The sequence below is a fragment of the Phocoena phocoena genome, chromosome 3 (assembly GCF_963924675.1).
Source record: "Phocoena phocoena chromosome 3, mPhoPho1.1, whole genome shotgun sequence".
Lineage (NCBI taxonomy): Eukaryota > Metazoa > Chordata > Mammalia > Artiodactyla > Phocoenidae > Phocoena > Phocoena phocoena.
Genome location: NC_089221.1, coordinates 153,898,500 through 153,918,432, shown reverse-complemented (window position 1 = coordinate 153,918,432; position 19,933 = coordinate 153,898,500). Strand labels below are relative to the sequence as shown.

The window sequence follows — 19,933 nt, the reverse complement described above, 5'->3', positions numbered from 1 at the left end:
TGCTGGTACCAGACCTGGTGGGGACAGAGAGGGGCAGACTCGGGTTCTTTCTCTTCTGACTCTGTCATTTGGGGCGTGTTCCTTAACCTCTTGGTACTGTAAAATGGGCATAATAGCACCCACCGCATGGAGTTGTTGTGTGGTGCACAGTAATCCACGTAAAATGCCAGGACAAGGCCAAGACATGGTCAGCCAGTAGGCTTGTCGTCTTTTGTATTTGGAGGGGGTGCTCAGGAAGTGTGAATGGGATGGATCCACCCACATTCCTGGGGGTTACTGGGTGGATGGTGTTGCTGTTCACAGAGACTGGGAATTCAGATGGAGAATTGGTGGGGCAGGGGATAAGGACTTTGGTTTAGGCCATTCAGCCAGTTTCTACTAGGAGTGGTGAGGAGCTTCTGTCCCACCTCATCTAATCCTGAGGCGGAATAGTCTGTGGCTCAGAGTGTGATCTCTGGCACCAGACCACCTGGTCAAGTCCTGACCTTGCCACTGATACTGTGTGACCCCAAGCCAGTGACTTGCCCCCTCTGGGTCCAGTTTTCTCCTCAATAGAATGAGATGAAGCGTGGCTGTGAGAATTACAGGAGGATTGACATGACAGAGCTCAGAACACCACCTGGTACACAGTAAATTCTAAGTGAGTGTGCACTGCAGTAGTCCTAGTAGTAGTGGCGGTGGTGGTTGTAGTGGAAATCATTGCTGGTGGTTTATGAACCCAGAACTGGTGTTCCTTGGGTTTTGCAAACTCACAGCTTGGCTCCAACCCCCCATGCCCTGAGCACACAGAAGGTAATGTGGAAAGTACAAGGCTTGAAGTCTTTCGGAAGAAAGAAAATATTTAAAGAGAGAGAGAAAGAAAACAGTTGGGTTTTGAGTGTGTTTCCTGGACCAGCAGCAACAACATCCCCTGGGAACTTACTAAAAATGCAAATTCTCGATCACTCCAGCGCCACTGAATTTGAAACTAAGGGTGGGGCCGAGGACCCCTGAGCACTTTGGAGGGTGACCCGGCCCTCCTGCACCCACAGAGCAGTACCAGACCTAGGATGGGAAAGGAGCTGCTTGTGTCTGCGTCTCTAGCCAAACGATGGCATCTGGATAGAGGGGAGAAGCCCCAGGCAGTCCTAGTTCTTTTCCTTTAAAAAAAAAAAAGAAAGAAAGAAAGAAAGAAAAAAGGCAAGTGCTTTGGAATTGGACACAGCAGGGTTTGAATCCCAGCTCTGCCACACACCAGGTGTATGACTTGGGACAAGTCCCTTCTCTTGTACTCCATTTGTAGGGTAGGGTAGATACCACCTCCCTGGCAGGGGTGCTGAGCAGAACAGAAGAGTGAACACCTGTACAGCCCTGAGCACAATGCCTGGCATGTTGCAGGTCCACAAGCAGGAGCCACCTTCCTTGCTTCCCACGGCATTCCAATACCCTGCTCCAGAGCTCTGGGAACAGCCAAAGTGGTGGTGACGTCTCCCCACGGCAGAAGTCTGACCTGGAGCTGTAGGCAGGACCTGGGGCCTGTGTATGGGAGCTGCCACTCTCAGCAGGGGACTTCCAGCTTCCCAGGCAGGGCTCCTGCATGCCCTACCCAGGGGCCACCCTCCAGATAAGGCCAGCCCCAGCCAGAGCAGCACAGAACCTAGGGAGGGAAAGAAAGGGGCCACTTGTGTCTGAGGACACCAGGCCTCTCTGGCCAGACTGTGGCATCTGAATAGATGGGAGATGGTCCCAGGGAGTCCCCAGTGTCCCCACAGCCAGGGGCCCTGGGGACCAGGTGAGCCTAGGAGTCCTGATGGCTGTGCACAGCTGGCCTGCCCACACCCCACTTTCAGCTGCCCCAGCCCACAGGCCCCTGCCCACCAGTGCCTCCCTCTCAGGTAGTGCCACATAAGTCCAACATCCTCCACCCCCAACGTCCTCCAGCCAGCCAGGGAGCAGACCTGTCCAGCCTCCTTTGACTCCAGACAGCTGTGGGGAGGAGGGGACAGTCGAGCAGGTCCTGGAGAGGTTGGTTTCCAGGCACAGAGAAGGTCCTTACAGATGGAGAGTGGCACAATGATGGCATGAGCACACCTGAGCTTGCAGGGACAGCGTGTCATGGGGTGGTCCCACTGGCGACGTAGCCAGTCCCCACCCTGTCACACTGTGTCATGGTTAGCGCCTCAGTGGGCCAGTATCTCTGGACCACAGAAACCAGAGACAGGACCCATGCCGGGTCCATCACGGGATTCCCAGTGCCTGCAGGGCCTCCAGTGGATGTTTTGGGAATGACTACCTGAGTGACAGACTGAGGACTGGGTATTCAAATCCCCATTTGGGGCCTAGGAAACTGAGGGTCTGAGAGGTTAAATGTCATGTGTTATCTCAAAGGACCTTAGGACCTGGGGTCACTATCTCCAGTCCAAAGGTGAGGAGACAGACACTGGGAGGCAGGGATTGGCTTGCTCCAGGCCATACTAGTGAAAGCAGAATTTCTAAGACACAAATACAATCCTTCTTCTTTAGAAAACAGGCTTTGTGATGGTAGGGACCCTGTCTGTCTTGTTTACAAAGGTACAGGGGATGAAATCAGTCTTTTGAGTTTTATACCCTTCCACAGCTGCTCGGGAAGACAGCCTGGTAGGGCATGGCCTATGATCCCAGAAAGACAGAGAGGGAGAGGAGGGCTATCTTCTCCCAAGGAGACCAGGAATGAACAGGAACACCAAGCACAGGGCAAGCCTTTTTTCTGCTAGAAATGAAAAATGCTGCCCAGCTAAACAGAGTTACCATGTGACCCAGCAATTGTACTCTTAGATATATACCCAAAAGAATTGCAAGGAGGGACTCAAAGAGATACTTGTACATCAGTGTTCACTGAAGCATCAGGGTAGGTGGAAACAACCCAAGTGTCCATCACCAAATGAATGGATAAACAAAATGGTGAACAGTGGAAGAATATTCAGCCATAAAAAGGAACGAAGTCCTGCTCCATGCTTGCTTTAGTCCGTTCAGGCTGCTATGACAAAAATACCATGGACTGAGTGCCTTAAACAGCAAATATTTATTTCTCACAGTGCTGGAAGCTGGGAAGTCCAAGATCAAGGCACTGCCAAATGTGGTATCTGGTGAGAACCCACTTCTGTTCATAGATGGCCATCTTCTTGTATCTTCACATGGCAGAAGGTATGAGGAAACTCCCTAGGGTCTCTTTTATAAGGGCACTAATCCCATTCATGATGGCTCCACCCTCATGACCTAGTCACCTTCCAAAGGCCCCATCTCCTAATACCATTGCCACATTGGGAGTTAGGATTTTGATATATGAATTCTGGGAGGACACAAATATTCAGTCTATAACCAAGCTGCAACATGGATGAAACTTGAAGACATTATTCTAAGTGAAATAAACCAGACACAAAAGGTCAAACACTACATGACTCCACTCATATGAGGTACCTAGTGTAGGCAAATTCATAGAGACAGAGAGGAGACTGGTGGTTTCCAGGGATTGGGAGAGGGGGAATAGAGGGTTATTGTTTCATGGGTATGGAGTTTCAGTTTTACAAGATGAAAAGAGCTATGGAGGTAGGGATGATAGGGATGGTCGTACAACAGTGTGAAAGTACTTAATACCACTGAATTGTACTTTTTTTTTTTTTTTTTTGGCTCCATAGGGTCTTCGTTGTTGTGCGCAGGCTTTCTCTAGTTGTAGCGAGCGGGGGCTACTCTTCGTTGCGGTACGAGGGCTTCTCATTGTGGTGGCTTCTCTTGTTGCAGAGCACGGGCTCTAGGTGCGTGGGCTTCAGTAGTTGTGGCACACAGGCTCAGTAGCTGTGGTGCACGGGCTTAGTTGCTCCACAGCAAGTGGGATCTTCCCATACCAGGGATTGAAACTGTGTCCCTGCATTGGCAGGCGTATTCTTAATCGCTGCACCACCAGGGAAGTCCTCTGAGCTGTACTCTTCAAAATGGTTAAGATGCTAAGTTTTATGTATATTTTATCACAATTTAAAAAAAAATTAACATTTTTTAAAATATAATGTAATATACCAAAAACTATTGGGTGGTTCATATGGTATGTGAATTATATCCCAGTAAAGCTGTTTAAAAGAATTATGCTGCTCATAACACTGCTGGACACAGTGTGCCGCCCCTTCCAGGGCCAGGATAAAGAACTGCAGATGTTGGAGCACATGGGCCTGCCCACACCCCAGCGTTTGAGTGTGCGGGGAGGGCCATGGGACCCCCAGGCCCCCATAAGGGGCCAGTGGCTGAAGGACAGGGAGCCACTGCTTTACTAGGGAAGGAGGAGCAGGAAGACGGCAGAGTCGCCCCCTAGCAGCCTGTCTTCAGTGGACAAGGGCCAGGGAACTCAGACCCAGCTCTTGACTGCTGACACTCTCCAGTGGGAGCCGTGGTCCTTGCCCTGGCCCTGGAGGTCAAGAAAAACAAATGGTGACTCACTTGGGCCCCTTGGGAGTGTGAGTCAATAGTGCAGGGAACTGTGTGGGGCTTCACGGGCCAGGATGCTGGGAGCAGCCCAGCAGGGGCCTCCGCAGAACTTTTCCACTCAGCCTCTTGGCTGCTCTGGGGTGTGTGGTCAGTGAAGCTGGAGCAGCTTCCTCAGAACTTAAAGTCCTGTCAGCGGGCAGCAGAGGAGCCCGAGCTGCGGGGCCACTTGACCTTGGGCAACCCCTCTCCCACTCTGTAACAGGGACGCTGGTGTCCCTGCCTCATGGGTCTGCTGCAAGAATTATGTGAGGTGCCAGCAGGTGATGGCAGCAGGTACCTCATCAGTGACACCTTGGTGCCCTCCTACCACCAGAACAGAGTTCATTCATGCTCTGACCATTTGTTTAGCACCAACCCATGTGTCACTATTACCTATCAGGCGATAGCCATGAACCAGCACACAGGAGCCCTATCCTCAGGGAGCTGACATCCTAGTGAGGAGAGAGAAACCATAAACACTAAAAAGCAAATAAATAAACCAGGTAATTTTGCTAGAGATAAGTGACTGGAAGAAAATAAAACAAGAAAACATGCCAGAGAGGGTGATCAGTGAAGGTGTCCAGGAAGCTCAACAAAGAGTCCACCATGCAGAATAGCCCCAGCCATGCGAGAAGAGCCCCAGGACAGAGGGACAGCTGGTGCAAAGGCCCTGAGCTAGGACCGGCCTGGCTGGCTTGAGAAGCAGAAAGAAGGCCGTGTGGCAGGGGGTGTAGGTGGGGAGTGAGGGGGGAGCAGTGGGAGATGGGGCAGTGTGGAGAGCCTCCTTGCTCACAGGCTGCCCACTGAAGTGACCAACCATCTGGTTTGCCTGGGACTGTCCCAGTTTTAGCACCAAAAGGCCCAGGAAACCCCTCAGTCCTGAGCACACTGGGATAGTTGGTCACACTAGTGCCCACTTACTTCCCTTATTTCCTGGATGCGGAAGTGAAAGTACCCTAGGCCCTTCTGGGGTCTGGCATGCCCTTCCCTCAGCAGAGCTCTGTTCTCCTGTTCGCAGGAGTGGGAGGCCTGGGTCCAGCGCCCTTAGGGTCAAGTTGCCTTGGAATGGGTGGGATAAGCTGAGTGGCCAGCTTTTCCCTGAGGGTCACTTCCTAAGTCCATGTCCACCAGCGTGCTGGCCATGCTCTGAAGGCCTCACTTGCTCTTTTCTAGGACCTTCTGACTGGACTTTTAACATGTAGGTTACGAGGAATTCTCATGGAAACCAAAGCTCACATGAAGGGCTTTTAGGCTTAAAAAAATAAAATATTTGGGTTGGCCAAAATTTCGCTCTGTTTTTTCCATAAGATGGCTCTAGCCAGTAGCGCTTAGTTGTCTTTAACTTCATTCAAAACAATTTTGTTAGATTGTATTGTGACAGCTGTCATATCTGTGCATTTTTTTTAAAACTTACCAAAATTGGTGAATTTTTGTGTAGCCATTTTAATATTGAAGATGGAACAAAAAAAGCAACATTTTCAGCATATTATGCTTTATTATTTCAAGAAAGGTAAAAATGCAACTAGAATGCAAAAAAAAGATTTGTGCGGTGTATTGAGAAGGTGCTGTGACTGATGGAACGTGTCAAAACTGGTTTGCAAAATCTCGTGGCGATTTCTCGCTGGACGATGCTCCACGGTCAGGTAGACCAGTTGAATTTGAAGTTGATAGCGATCAAATTGAGACATTAATTGAGAACAATCAACGTTACACCACATGGGAGAGAGCCAACATACTCAAAATAACCAAATCAAGTGCTGAAAATCATTTGCACCAGCTTGGTTGTGTCAATCACTTTGATGTTTGGGTTCCACGTAAGTTAAGCGAAAAAAAACCTTCTTGAGTGTATTTCCACATGCGATTCTCTACTTAAACGTAATGAAAACATTCCATTTTTAAAACAAATTGTGATGGGCAATGAAAAGTGGATACTGTACAATAATGTGGAACGGAAGAGATCGTGGAGCAAGTGAAATGAACCACCAACAACCACACCAAATAAAGGTCTTCATCCAAAGAAGGTGGTGTTGTGAATATGGTGGGATTGGAAGGGAGTCCTCTATTATGAGCTCCTTCCAAACGATTAATTCCAACAGGTACGGCTCCCAACTAGACCAACTGAAAGCAACACTCGATGAAAAGTGTCAATAAGGAAACGCATAATCTTCCATCGGGATAATGCAAGACCGCATGTTTCTTTTTTTTTTTTTTTTTTTTTTTGGCATCTTTATTGGAGTATAATTGCTTTACAATGGTGTGTTAGTTTCTGCTTTATAACAAAGTGAATCAGCTATACATATACATATATCCCCATATCTCCTTCCTCTTACATCTCCCTCCCACCCCTCTAGGTAAGACTGCATGTTTCTTTGATGACCAGGCAAAAACTGTTACAGCTTGGCTGGGAAGTTCTGATTCATTGACGTATTCACCAGACGTTGCACCTTCGGATTTCCATTCATTTTGGTCTTTACAAAATTCTCTTGGACTTCCCTGGTGGTGCAGTGGTTGAGAATCCGCCTGCCAATGCAGGGGACGCAGGTTCGATCCCTGGTCCAGGAAGATCCCACATGCTGCGGAGCAACTAAGCCCGCAAGCCACAACTACTGAGCATGCCTAGAACCCGTGCTCCGCAACAAGAGAAGCCACCGCAATGAGAAGCCCACGGACCGCAACGAAAAGTAGCCCCTGCTCGCCGCAACTAGAGAAAAGCCCACGCACAGCAACGAAGAACCAATGCAGCCACACAAAAAAAAATTCTCTTAATGGAAAATTTTTCAATTCCCTGGAAGACTGTAAAAGGCACCTGGAATCGTTCTTTGCTCAAAAAGATAAAAAAGTTTTAAAAGTTATAAAAAAGCCTTTCTTGACTTATCTGAGCCTCAGTTTCCCCAATCTTTAGAGAAAAAAGTGTGGAGAGGGTTTAAAGCATTTTTCAGAACTGAGTATAGATTCAATTAGATAAATTGCACAAAAGCTCCTGCCCTTAGGGGCTGGCAGGAGGGAGGAGCAGGGGCTGGGTTTGGGCGGGGAGGGGGTGGGTTCCTGAGTGACTGTTGGAGCCAGGGGAAGAGGGAGAGGGAGGGGCCTGGGCAGGCTGTCCCCCGGTTGGCCCCAGGGTTGTGAGAGGACAGCAATAAAGCAAGCGTTGCTGAAGGAGGTATCCTCAGGGGAGGGAGGTGCCGGGAAGGATTGAGAGAGACCACCACTGCGAGAACCAGGTCCTCACTGCTCAGGCCTCCCTGGAGCCTGTTGGCGTTCAGGACCCCTTTGGAGTTGGTCAGTGACATGAGGGCTCCAGCCCAACCAGAGATGAGATTTTTATCAGTTAGAAATGGTTCCAGTTTGTCTGGCCTCGAACAGTGCTTGAGAAAAGCATCATCCTCCCTGGAGTTATTTAATGTGCAGATGGTTGTCACAAGAGTCATTTAGCAGCAAGCTGGAGCCCTCACCAGCCCATGCGATGCCTGAAACCTCAGGATTTCTTTGAGAAATCTCATTCCCAGACCACTCAGCCCGGGCATCCTGATCCCTAGGTCCACAGACAGACTGTGATTAAGGACCTGGAAAAGCTCCAGACTGTCCCTGCCCCTGTGGGCTCAAGGTCAGGGTGTAATGAGGGCTTAGCCAGCCTCTGGACTCAAACCCTGCCCTCTATACCGTACTTGAGCTATACTGAAATATAGCTGCCCTGTCTCAGGCTTCACCCACCTTGGGAAGCACATAACCAATGTACATCACGTCCCCAGATTCTAATGGCCCAGAGGTGCCTGCAGCCAGTTATTTCTTGGGGTCCCAAATAGGCCCCTCTTTTGTGCCCCCAAGCTGGTGTGTCTGCTGCCAGCTCATCTGTATAACAGTTCTGCAAGGCAGGTATAGTTGCCATCACCCCTAAAATTTTATCCTCACGGATTGGGAACCCAAAGCTCAGAGAGGTTGAGTAACTTGCTCCAGGTTAAACAGCTTCCTTTCAGTCATGTCTTTTCCCCTTCTGCACCAGCATCACCTGTTGGTATCTGTTGCTCAAAGCCTCTGGAAGGAAACTTTGCAGGTGCCACCATGGCAGCACCCACTGTGAAACACCAGCGTCCCCATGGCTGCCAGCGCCTGACCCAGAGCCGTGTGGGTCACACAGAGGTGAGAACAGCCTGAGCTGGTCTTCGTCACCTGGAGACTCTCCAGCCGGGACGGTTTTTCCAGCAGCATCCTTGGGCAAGACCTGAGTTTCTCCATCTATACATCAGCAGGTCGATCAAGACAGACTCCCAGGTGCCTTCCAGAGCAGCCTGAGTGTCTGAGTCTGTGCCAGAAGTGGGAAACATTCTGCCACTGTAGAAAGGAAGGAACAGAAGAAAACCAAGAAGCGGAAAGCTCTGAGGCAAACTGCTAGGCCAGGAGCCTGGTTTTGCTTGTTCGGAGAACATCTGAGCTGCAGCCAGCTGGCCAGGCTATCCCTGGGAGCCCAGATCAATCTGCTGCAGGCCTGGCCCAGATGCCAGAGGGCCACAACCCATCTGCCCTGCTGCTCGCCCCAGGGTGGCCACCCCTTCCACTGTCAAGGCTGCCTGCCTGGGGGTTCGACATATCTGGCACAACTGCCCTTGCACCTTAAGAATCACAGACTGATGATGAAGGGCTCCGCAAGGCGCCAGCTGTGTGACCTTAGGCAAATCTTTTCACCTCACTTAAGCCTCAGAGTTCCCCTCTATACAGGGCATACCAGCATCTTCTTCAGAGGGCTGAGCAGGGAATAGATGAGCTCCTTGGATGAGCCACAGGAGACCTGGAGCACAAAGGGTTCCAAGTTCATATTTCCTGGATGAGTAGCTGGCCTGGCACCTAGTAGATGCTGAACCAGGGCTGCTGCCCATGGCCGGCCCTCAGCACCTGACAATCTAGAAACTCATGAAAGGCCGTCCTTCCTGCCTTCCCCACTACAGGTTCCACAATCCAGGCCTTGTGTGTGCAAGACCTCCCTGCTTGCAAAAGCAGCAGACAGGGAGCCTAGTGGTCAGCATGGGACTCAGCTCTGGCATTCCCCGCTCCCAGGGCCTCTATTTGATCAAGCCTGGCAGGCCTCACCACCTCCATCACCTGCCGTAGGGAGAAAGGAGAGAAAGTATCCTTCATCTCAACAGCTTTGCCCATCAAATTAGATAGTCTTGCATCTCTTCTAAGCCATGGATCTCGTTAGATTTGACAGTCTTTTAAAGAGATTGCCAAGAAATGGTAAGGAGGGACCTTAGGCTACACAAGGTGCGGACTGCACGCTGCAGTGGACTACCTTCTGTTAGGAGGAGGACAAACGAGTCACAGCAGGAAGGGTGGGTGGAAGAGGCTAAGTGTGGGGGCAGCCTTTGCCTGACACCAAGGAGGAAGGGGTCTCAGTTAAGTGTGGGGCAAGAGGATGCCTCGGACAGCTCCCAGGTGGTTTCTGGCTTGGCTCTGTGGGTACTGATCATACCTACACCTAGGAGAGAAGAGAACGCTGTTGGGAGCACACGGAGAATTGGGAGATGATTTTGGGTTTGGACATGTTGCCTCTCAATAGAATTATCTTGGAGACAGTTGAATGAGTATGAATCTTAGAAGAGTGGGTTGACCAGTTGTCAGTTTGTGAGCTGTTCACACAGAAGCCTCCAGGATCTGGTTTGAATTGGCCTGCAGAGAATTCACGAGCCTCAGCCTCCTTTACTTAAGCCCTTGCAGTTAGGAGTCCTGTCCAGCCTGCCAGGGCTACAGCCCCACAGGCCCTGTGCACTCAGCAGCCCCCAGGACCCCCACCCAGTCCAGGCCTGCTGGGAGCTTCCCCCAAAAGCCCTGGGAGGCGGGGCACTCCACCCTGCCTGGGCAGCTGCCCACTTGCTAGCATCTTCCTCATTGGGCCTTCTGCCTAACCATGCCACCCAGGAGACCCACCCAGAAAAATCCATTAGTTCAGCCACCTCAGCGGCAGTAAATGTCTTCATCTGGCTTGAGTTTCCCAGATGGAGAATTTTACAGTCGTACCCAGTAATGACCGTTAGAAAACCATGGCGCTGCTTTAGCTTTCATGTCCAGGAAGAGCCTGGCTTACTCTCCCACTCTTGGGCCCCTTTCCTGCCATGCCCCATACATCAGCCTGAGGCCCAGGGCGAGTGAGTGACCTTGCTGAGCCAAGCACAGGCCTTTTATAGCCTGATGAGAGCACAGAAGCCAGGGACCAGTTTGCTGGACCTTGTGAGTGAAAGCTGGGCCTCTTCTCTCCTACAACCAAAGGAGCGTGATGCTGGGTGTGCCATTGGGGTCCCTCTTCCCACACCCTCGCTCACCCTGAAAACAGATGTGCCTGGATAGAACGGGCCAAACACCGGCCAGCCTCACGAGGTTTCCAGGTGCTGTCAGCCCCATGAAGGAGCTGGGAGGAGAGCAGGATGCATGTTTAGCCGTGAGGGGTCTGAGATGTTGGTGAGACACCCACATGGAGGTGTTGAAGGCAGTTGTCCATGCACTGCAGGTGTTGCAGGCCTTGGCTGAGATCACTGACCTGGAGGCTCTTCATAAGCTGTTACACTGGTGTGAGGAGCTATTGTTTGTTATGGGGGTGCCAGAATCTCAGCCTCGCTAATCAACACAGCCCTGAGCCATTCCAGCATAAAACTCAAGGTCTCTGTCTGGTCTCAGGAAAAGTCAAGGGCTATGTAACTGGCATGAATTTCTACTCCCAGAATTCAGGGGTACATCACTTATATGGTCAAATGATTTTAGACAAAGGCGCCAAGGCTACACAATGGGGAAAAGATAGTCTCTTCAACAATTGCTGTTGAGAAAACTGGATACCCACATGCAAAAGAATGAAGTTGGGCCCTTACCTTATACCATATACAAAAATTAGCTCAAAAGGTTAAAAGGTTAAAATTAACTCAAAGGTCAAAAAGGTAACAAAAGCAAAAATAGACAAATTGGACTACATCAAGCTTTAAAATTTCTGCACAGAGAAGGAAAACAGGAGGAAGAATCAGGGGTAGTTAGACTAATGGGGAGTGAAAACGGAGGCAGAGAGGGGAAGGCAAGGGAGCATCAGGGAGGTTTGCAGCAGGGCTCCAGGAAAGGCGCCGGGATGAGGGCGCGCTGGCTGAGGCCTCAGCCCTCCACTCCCAGGCCAGGCGAGCTGTGCTCTGGGCCCTGCTGCCGCCAGGCTCTGGGTTCCATGACCCAGAGCCCTCTTCCTCTTCAGCATCGCAGTCACTCAGGTCTCGGGGGCTGACATGGGCCGAGGGGCAGAAGGCAGAGGCAGGATGATCTGCATCAGATTCAGAAAGTGCAAAAATGTATGGATGAGACTGGATACGGAAAAGAATGTGCATTGGAGTGCACATTATGTGCAATAAATCACAAGAAATTTATAAGCGGCTCCCTGGAGCTGTGGGGGAGGGGAGAGAGGTGCCAAAAGGTCTAGTGAGCAAAAGGAAGGAAGTAGATGGATAGGATAGAGCCTGTTACCACCGAGTTTAAACATTTGAGATGCCATGATAGTGTCTTTATGTGGTGCGTTGTCTCTGTTGTTTTATTTTAGTGAATATTAAAAAGCATTTGTCCGGGCTTTTGTAAGTTAACTCCCACCCTCAGCCTTATTTTTCTTGAAAGTCTGAAGTTTCTCAGTGGCAAAACTCTTCTGCCTCAAGAGTTTCTAGGTAGTAAACCTTTTTGAATGGGAAAGGACTTGGGAATGAAATAATGAACAGTTAATTGAATAACTAAATGAATGAGTGAGGGATGAGAACGCAGCCAACAGGGGAGGATCCAGAGGAGCAGGGGGGAGGGAGGGGCAGGAGATGGAGCTTTCTCCCCACTCCTCTCCCCTCCCCCAGCCAGCAAGGTGGTGAGCTGGCTGCCCCCAGGCTGCTGTTATGGGTGTGGGTTGGGGGGTGGTGATGCGGTGGTGCTGGCAGCAGGCAGGCTGTGCCCAAGCTCACTGGGTTCCCTTCTTAATGAGTCCGTCCTTGTTTTCCTGTCTAGGCCCCCCTGGACGGCGTGGCAAGCCTGGAAGAAGAGGCGATCCCGGTGAGTCCCAGGTTTTCTTAATTACTAAACCAAGGCCTAGGAAGTCTGCCCTTGACCTGGGACCTGGCTGGAGGTGCCAATCCTCGCACCACCCCATAACTCAGGACCTTTGGTCCTGGGCCAGGTCTTTGTGCCCCCTCCAATTCCAGCCACTGTCCCCAGAGCTGCAGTGCCCAGTGCTGCCTTTCTTGGCTTCTTGACACCATTCCAGTGTTACAATTCCAGTGACAGTCCCCTCTATGCCCTTGGCCACCCCCCAAATCTCATTATCAGCCTCAGAAACTTTAATCCCTGGTCTCCCACTCTGAAATGGCCTCTTGTCTTTGCGGGACTCGCTACTGTGGGTCCCTCAACACAAGATGGTTCTCCTGTGTGTCCCCATCCCTTCCCTGACATGGCCTGTCCTTCCCTTGGCAGAGGCACCAGGAGAAGATCCTTTCCATACCTTCCATGCAACCTGCAGACTCACCTGTACTCGCCACCAGCATCCCTCCTGCCACCTTCATTTCACCCAAAATGCACTCTCTCTGCGTGTACCCTTCCCCCAACTCACAGTGAAGCTTCCCTCAGAGGCTACACACCCCTACCCCACTTCCATCTCCTCTGCCTTGCCTTCCACTCCTCCCAGCCCCTCCAGTCTCTTCTCACTGTCACGCCACTCACATCCTTTTGACCAGAGTTACCACTGACTACCTGATGGCCGTACCAGCAGACACAGATGCGTTGCTGTCTCTCTTCCTGGGCCTCACATTGGCCATTCCCCTGGGTCCCCCTCTGACTCTTGCCTGTGTTTCCTCCCACATCTCTGACCCCTTCTCGTATGCCTTTCCTATGGGGCCCACTTGCCTCTTAAATGGATCTGCCCTTGGCCCTCTTCTCTCTCTCCCACCCCTGTGGCTCCGGCACCCCCATAATGCTGATGACGCCCCCACTTCCTGCCTCCAGCCAGTCATCTCCTCTGGACCCAGAGGTTGGACCTGGCCCCAGTGAACCCAGCACTTCCCCCGGATGCTCTCCTCCAGTTCCCCATTGTAGGGAGGGGGCCTCCAGCCGCCTGCTTCCCTATGCAGACACCAGGGCATCATCCTTGATCCCTCCCTCCCCACTCCCCCACCAAATCCCCATCAGCCTCCTCCTCAGTATGTCACAGCACTGTCCTCATCAGCACAGCCTCCTGCAGTTCTCACCACTGTTCCTCCCATGTCCCCTACCTCCAACCTCATTGTGGATGTCTGGGGCCCTCCCACTCTGAGCCTGTACTCTTATGTCCTCCCCACCCCCAGAATGTCTCCTCCTCTACCTGGACTCTTACCCCAAATTCACTATTCTTTGTCCTTTCAGTCTAGCTCAAGCATCTCCTCCAAAAAGGCTTATATCTAATCCCTCTGGCTGGGGCTATCACCAACCCAGCCAAGAGCCTGGTGCAGAGGAGGCTCCAGGGAATGGAAATGCACAGAGCAGTGAACGAATGAAAGAATACACATGTGCTCAGCCCCTAAGCAAATTCATAAAGAGAGCATGGTGGTAAAGGCAGACTGAGCCTGGGAGAAAGGGGGCAGGTTCTCTCTGAACCTCAGACTCTTCTTCCTGAAACTGGGCACGGGCCTCTTGTCCTCGCGTTTTGCTGCGTGCTTGAGCTATCTAGGTCCCTACATAGAAGCCCTCCAGATAAACTCCCCAGAGTTCACTGGAAGGAAACACCTTTCCTGGCACTCTGTTTGCTTTGACTTCCAGAAGCTGAGGACTGTTTTGTGTTTGATTGCAATGGATTTTGTGTGTAATCACCTCCCTGCACCATCGGCCAAATACACACTTCATCACTCAGTTCTTATTTCTGCCCTCGTAAAAGGTTTTATTGCCTTTTATTGTAAGCTACTGAAGTCCTTTTTGGAAGGAGATGAGGAATACATAGTGACTTTTTTTAGGACAAAGTATAATATTACTCAACTTACTCAAAAACCCATTAGAATTATGATTCCAATTTACAACTGATCTAAAAGTCAAAGAAAGACAAGGACTTACTGGGCCCCTGACACTGCCCTGGGTCCTTTCAAGTCCTTCATCTCATGTGATCCTCACAGAGCTCTGCAAAAGATAAAAATATGTTATTATCCCCATTTTGCAGATAAGGAAACTGAGGCTCCAAGGGGAGAAGTGTCTCATCTAAGGTCAGCTGCTGGGCAAGGGATGGGCAGCATCTCCTCCCCTTCACTGCCCTTTCCCACGCGATGTCCTGATTCTCTGCCTGTCACAGAATGGTGTGAGTAACACAGAGCAGATGTCCCTCTCTGATTAGCTTTGGCTGGGGCTCGTGTTTATTTCTAGATAGTTTCCCACACATGCACCTCTTGGCTTTGGGCCCTTCCCTTGTACAAACCGGGCTTTTTTTCGCCCCAGGGAGAAAGGCTCTTTTTGCCTGGTGGGACAATATCTGGCTGAGATGGCTTCTTGCTGCTGCTGCCGACCTGCAGACAGAGCCGACCCTGCCCGCCTGTGGGGATGGGTTCTCTCCAGCTCCCAGTGGGAGCCTTTGTCTGGAATATGGCTCACAGGTCCTACAGTGTTTTTGTGTCTCTATTGTAGTGGAGTGGATTTTTCATCTCCCCACTGGCCTATTTCTCAGCTGGGGAAACCGAGCACTACCCTTGGTATTCCCTTTCTAGGGAACTTAGACAGTATTTTTTCTCCTTCCAGACTTCCCTTTCCCCAAGAGCATCCATCACTCTACCCTGGCTCCCCCAGCCCCCTAGATCCCTCCCTCCGTCGCAGCACTCCCTGCAGTGCTGGTGGTCTGCTCTGCCAACATGTCCTTCTCCACCAAAGCACAGGCTCCTCAGAGAAGGAGCTTGACCCGCAGGCACTAAAGATATGGTCAATAAATGCTTGTTGACGGGAAAGAGGGAGGGAAGGGAGGAGGGAGACAGCAAGAGGGACTTTTTAGGAGGCAGGAAGAGACAAGGATGAAAACAATCCAATCCTGCTTGGCTGATGCTTGTGCTAAAGCTACAGAGACAAGAGGAGGTACTCACCAAACCTCTGCAGCCGCCAGCCTTAGGTCAGCAGTTTTAGTGTCAGGGCTTTTTATCCACCCTGGCCCCAAGAAACCCTTTCTAAAAATACATGGAAGAATCACGACTGGGATGGTAGAGATAGGACTTCTGAAAATCTGCTCCTCCATAAAAGCAGCAAGAACACTAGGAAAAATTGACCTTTTCAGAATCCTGGAAATTAACGTCTGGTAACAACCTAAGAAATGTTAATTTAAGAAAAAGGTCTGAAACTTGCTGAGAACAGTGAGGTTTGTAGCATTTTAATTTGCCCATCTCCCCAGCCCTATGGTAGCCTTAAAAACCATCACAGCCTCACAATCACAGTACCTGTGCACACTAGCAGCCATTGGAGGTGGCAGAACAACTTTGAAGCTCCCCAAATGCTCATTCTCTGAAACTTGTCACTGTCTGTTAGCTCCCTGGAAAAGCCCATACACAAAACTCATCTTTTTTGACCTGATGCAGAGCTCACTTACTGGGAAAAGCCCTATCCCCAGAGTGCTTGCCAAATCCACTCAGCAGCAGTTGTTTAACTTTGCAGCTGCCTGAGGTGGCAATACAAGTCCGAGCAAACAAGAAGCTGACACAAAAACTTAAATGAAAATCTAGGGGATGAGCTGTCCAAAGGGGCTTTGAAATGCTCCCATATACCTGGGGATCTAGAAGACACATGCCCATGCAGGGAAAGACCTAAAAGAGCCCCAGTCTCTCACCTCTGGCTGACCTTGAGTCTCCACTCAAGCAAGAAGTAAAGGCAAAAGCAGAGTTGTAACCTGATAGAGTGTTGAAGTTATGCTCAACACACACAAAGAGCCCCTCAGAACAGAATGGGAGACTTACCAGATCAGGGCATTAAAGAAAACCTCTGTCTTAAGCTGACAATTAAGCAAAGCAAGCAGAGAATTCAGTAGCTGCACATGACAAAGAGTACACATTTCAGAGAATTAGCTCAAAAAAGCCCCTGAACAAACAACAACAACAACAAACCCTGGAAAGGAAGAGGGATATCTAGTTTCCAGAGTAGCCATATTAGATTATTTGATGCCCAATTTTTAACAAAGACACACAAAGATACAAGAAAGTATGGCAATGAAAAAGAAAAGAGGAAAAAAAGCAGTCAGTAAAAACTGTCAGTGAGGAAGCCCAGATGAACTTACTAGACAAAGATTTTTATATTGGCTATTATACATATGTTCAAAGAACTAAAGGAAACCATGTCTAAAGAATTAAAGGAAACCATAAGAATTATGTGCCACCAAATGGAGATTATCAATAAAAAGATAGAAAGTATTTTTTAAAGAAACCAAATAGAAATTCTGGAGCTGTAAAGTACAATAACTGAAATGAAAAATTCTCTAAAGGGGCTCAACAGATTTGGGCTGGCAGAAGAAAGAATCAGCAAACTTGAAGACAGGTCAATTGAGATGATCCTGTCTAAGGAAGAGAAAGAAAAAAAGAATGAAGAAAAATGAACAGAATCACAGAGATCTGTGGGACACTATCAAGTGTGCCAACATTTATATAATGCGGTCCTCAGTAGGGGATAAGAGAGAGAAAGAGGCGGAAGGAATATATGAAGAATTAATGGCCAAAATCTTCCCAAATATGAAGAAAACATTAATCTGCACATCTAAGAAGCTCAACAAACTCCAAGTAGAATAAACTCAAAGAGATCCAAATCTAAGTACATCATAGCCACATTACCAAAAGGAAAAAAATGAAGAAAGGATCTTTTTTTTAAAAAACACCATGGTGGCCACTTCACCACTGACCTTGGCAACTTCCGTGGCCGAGAGCTGGATCCTCCCACTTCTTGACACGCACGGAAGAAAGAATCTTAAAAGCAGCGAAAGAACAATGACTCATCACAGAAAAAGGATCCTCAATAAGATTAATAGCTGATTTCTCATCAAAAACCATGAAAGCCAAAAGGCAGTTGGTATGACATATTCAAAGTGATGAAAAAAAGAAAAACTGTCAACAAAGAAATCTATAGCCAGAAGAACTATACTTGAAAAGTGAAGAAGAAATTGAGACATGCCCAAGTAAATAAAAATGAAGAGAATTCATCACTAGCATCCTGCTCTACAAGAAATACTGAAGGGACTCCTTCAGCATGAAATTAAAGGACACTAGACAGCAATTTAAATCCACACACAGAAATAAAGAGCTTCAGTGAGGTAACTACACAGGTAAATATGAAAGACAGTATAAATGTCTTTATTTTTTTTAATTTCTGGCTGCACCCTTGCTTAGTTCCCCAACCAGGGATCGAACACACACCCCCTGCAGGGGAAGCACAGAGTCTTAACCACTGGACGACCAGGGAAGTCCCAAAATATATATATATATATATTTTATTTTATTTTATTAATTTTTTTACACAGCAGGTTCTTATTAGTCATCAATTTTATACACATCAGTGTATACATGTCAATCCCAATCACCCGATTCATCACATCACCATCCCCAACCCCCCGCCGCTTCCCCCCATTGGTGTCCATACGTTTGTTCTCTGAGACAGATCTGTGTCTCAATTTCTGCCCTGCAAACTGGTTCATCTGTACCATTTTTCTAGGTTCCACATATATTCGTTAATATACGATATTCGTTTTTCTCTTTCTGACTTACTTCACTCTATATGACAATCTCTAGATACATCCACGTCTCAACAAATGACCCAATTTCATTCCTTTTTATGGCTAATATTCTATTGTATATATGTACCACATCTTCTTTATCCATTCATCTGTCGATGGGCATTTAGGTTGCTTCCATGACCTGGCTATTGTAAATAGTGCTGCAATGAACATTGGGGTGCATGTGTCTTTTTGAATTATGGTTTTCTCTGGGTATATGCCCAGTAGTGGGATTGCTGGATCATATGGTAATTCTCTTTTTAGTTTTTTAAGGAACCTCCCTACTGTTCTCCATAGTGGCTGTATCAATTTACATTCCCACCAACAGTGCAAGAGGGTTCCCTTTTCTCCACACCCTCTCCAGCATTTGCTGTTTGTAGACTTTCTGATGATGCCCGTTATAACTGGTGTGAGGTGATACCTCATTGTAGTTTTGATTTGCATTTCTCTAATAATTAGTGATGTTGAGCAGCTTTTCATATGCTTCTTGGCCATATGTGTGTCTTCTTTGGAGAAATGACTACGTCTTCTGCCCATTTTTGGATTGGGTTGTTTGTTTCTTTAATATTGAGCTGCATGAACTGTTTATATATTTTGGAGATTAGTCCTTTTTCTGTTGATTCATTTGCAAATATTTTCTCCCATTCTGAGGGTTGTCTTTTCGTCTCGTTTATGGTTTCCTTTGCTGTGCAAAAGCTTTGAAGTTTCATTAGGCCCCATTTGTTTATTTTTGTTTTTATTTCCATTACTCTAGGAGGTGGATCAAAAAGGATCTTGCTGTGATTTATGTGAAAGAGTGTTCTTCCTATGTTTTCCTCTAAGCGTTTTATAGTGTCCAGTCTTACATTTAGGTCTCTAATCCATTTTGAGTTTATTTTTTTGTATGGTGTTAGGGAGTGTTCTAATTTCATTCTTTTACATGTAGCTGTCCAGTTTTCCCAGTACCACTTATTGAAGAGACTGTCTTTTCTCCATTGTATATCCTTGCCTTCTTTGTCATAGATTAGTTGACCATAGGTGCATGGGTTTATCTCTGGGCTTTCAATCTTGTTGCATTGATCTATGTTTCTGTTTTTGTGCCAGTACCATATTGTCTTGATTACTGTAGCTTTGTAGTATAGTCTGAAGTCAGGGAGGCTGATTCCTCCAGCTCTCTTTTTCTTCCTCAAGACTGCTTTGGCTATTCAGGGTCTTTTGTGTCTCCATACAAATTTTAAGATTTTTTGTTCTAGTTCCGTAAAAAATGCCATTGGTGATCTGATAGGGATTGCATTGAATCTGTAGATTGCTTTGGGTAGTATAGTCATTTTCACAATATTGATTCTTCCAATCCAAGAACATGGTATATCACTCCATCTGTTGGTATCATCTTTAATTTCTTTCATCAATGTCTTATACTTTTCTGCATACAGGTCTTTTGTCTCCCTAGGTAGGTTTATTCCTAGGCATTTTATGCTTTTTGTTACAATGGTAAATGGGAGTGTTTCCTTAATTTCTCTTTCTGATCTTTCATTGTTAGTGTATAGGAAGGACAAGAGATTTCTGTGCATTAATTTTGTATCCTGTTACTTTACCAAATTCATCGATTAGCTCTAGTAGTTTTCTGGTGGCATCATTAGGATTCTCTATGTATAGTATCATGTCATCTGCAAACAGTGACATTTTTACTTCTTCTTTTCCAATTTGTATTCCTTTTATTTCTTTTTCTTCTCTGATTGCCATGACTAGGAC

The 19,933-nt window shown here is 48.1% G+C and overlaps 1 protein-coding gene across 1 annotated transcript in view; it reads left to right on the top strand.

Annotated features, from left to right (window-relative positions):
- COL23A1 (collagen type XXIII alpha 1 chain) overlaps nt 1-19,933 on the top strand; it is a 365,892-nt gene that overhangs the window by 284,328 nt on the left and 61,631 nt on the right. The window contains exon 3 of the mRNA XM_065873754.1: nt 12,469-12,513. Coding sequence (XP_065729826.1) covers nt 12,469-12,513 — 45 coding nt within the window. The remainder of the gene's footprint in view (nt 1-12,468; nt 12,514-19,933) is intronic.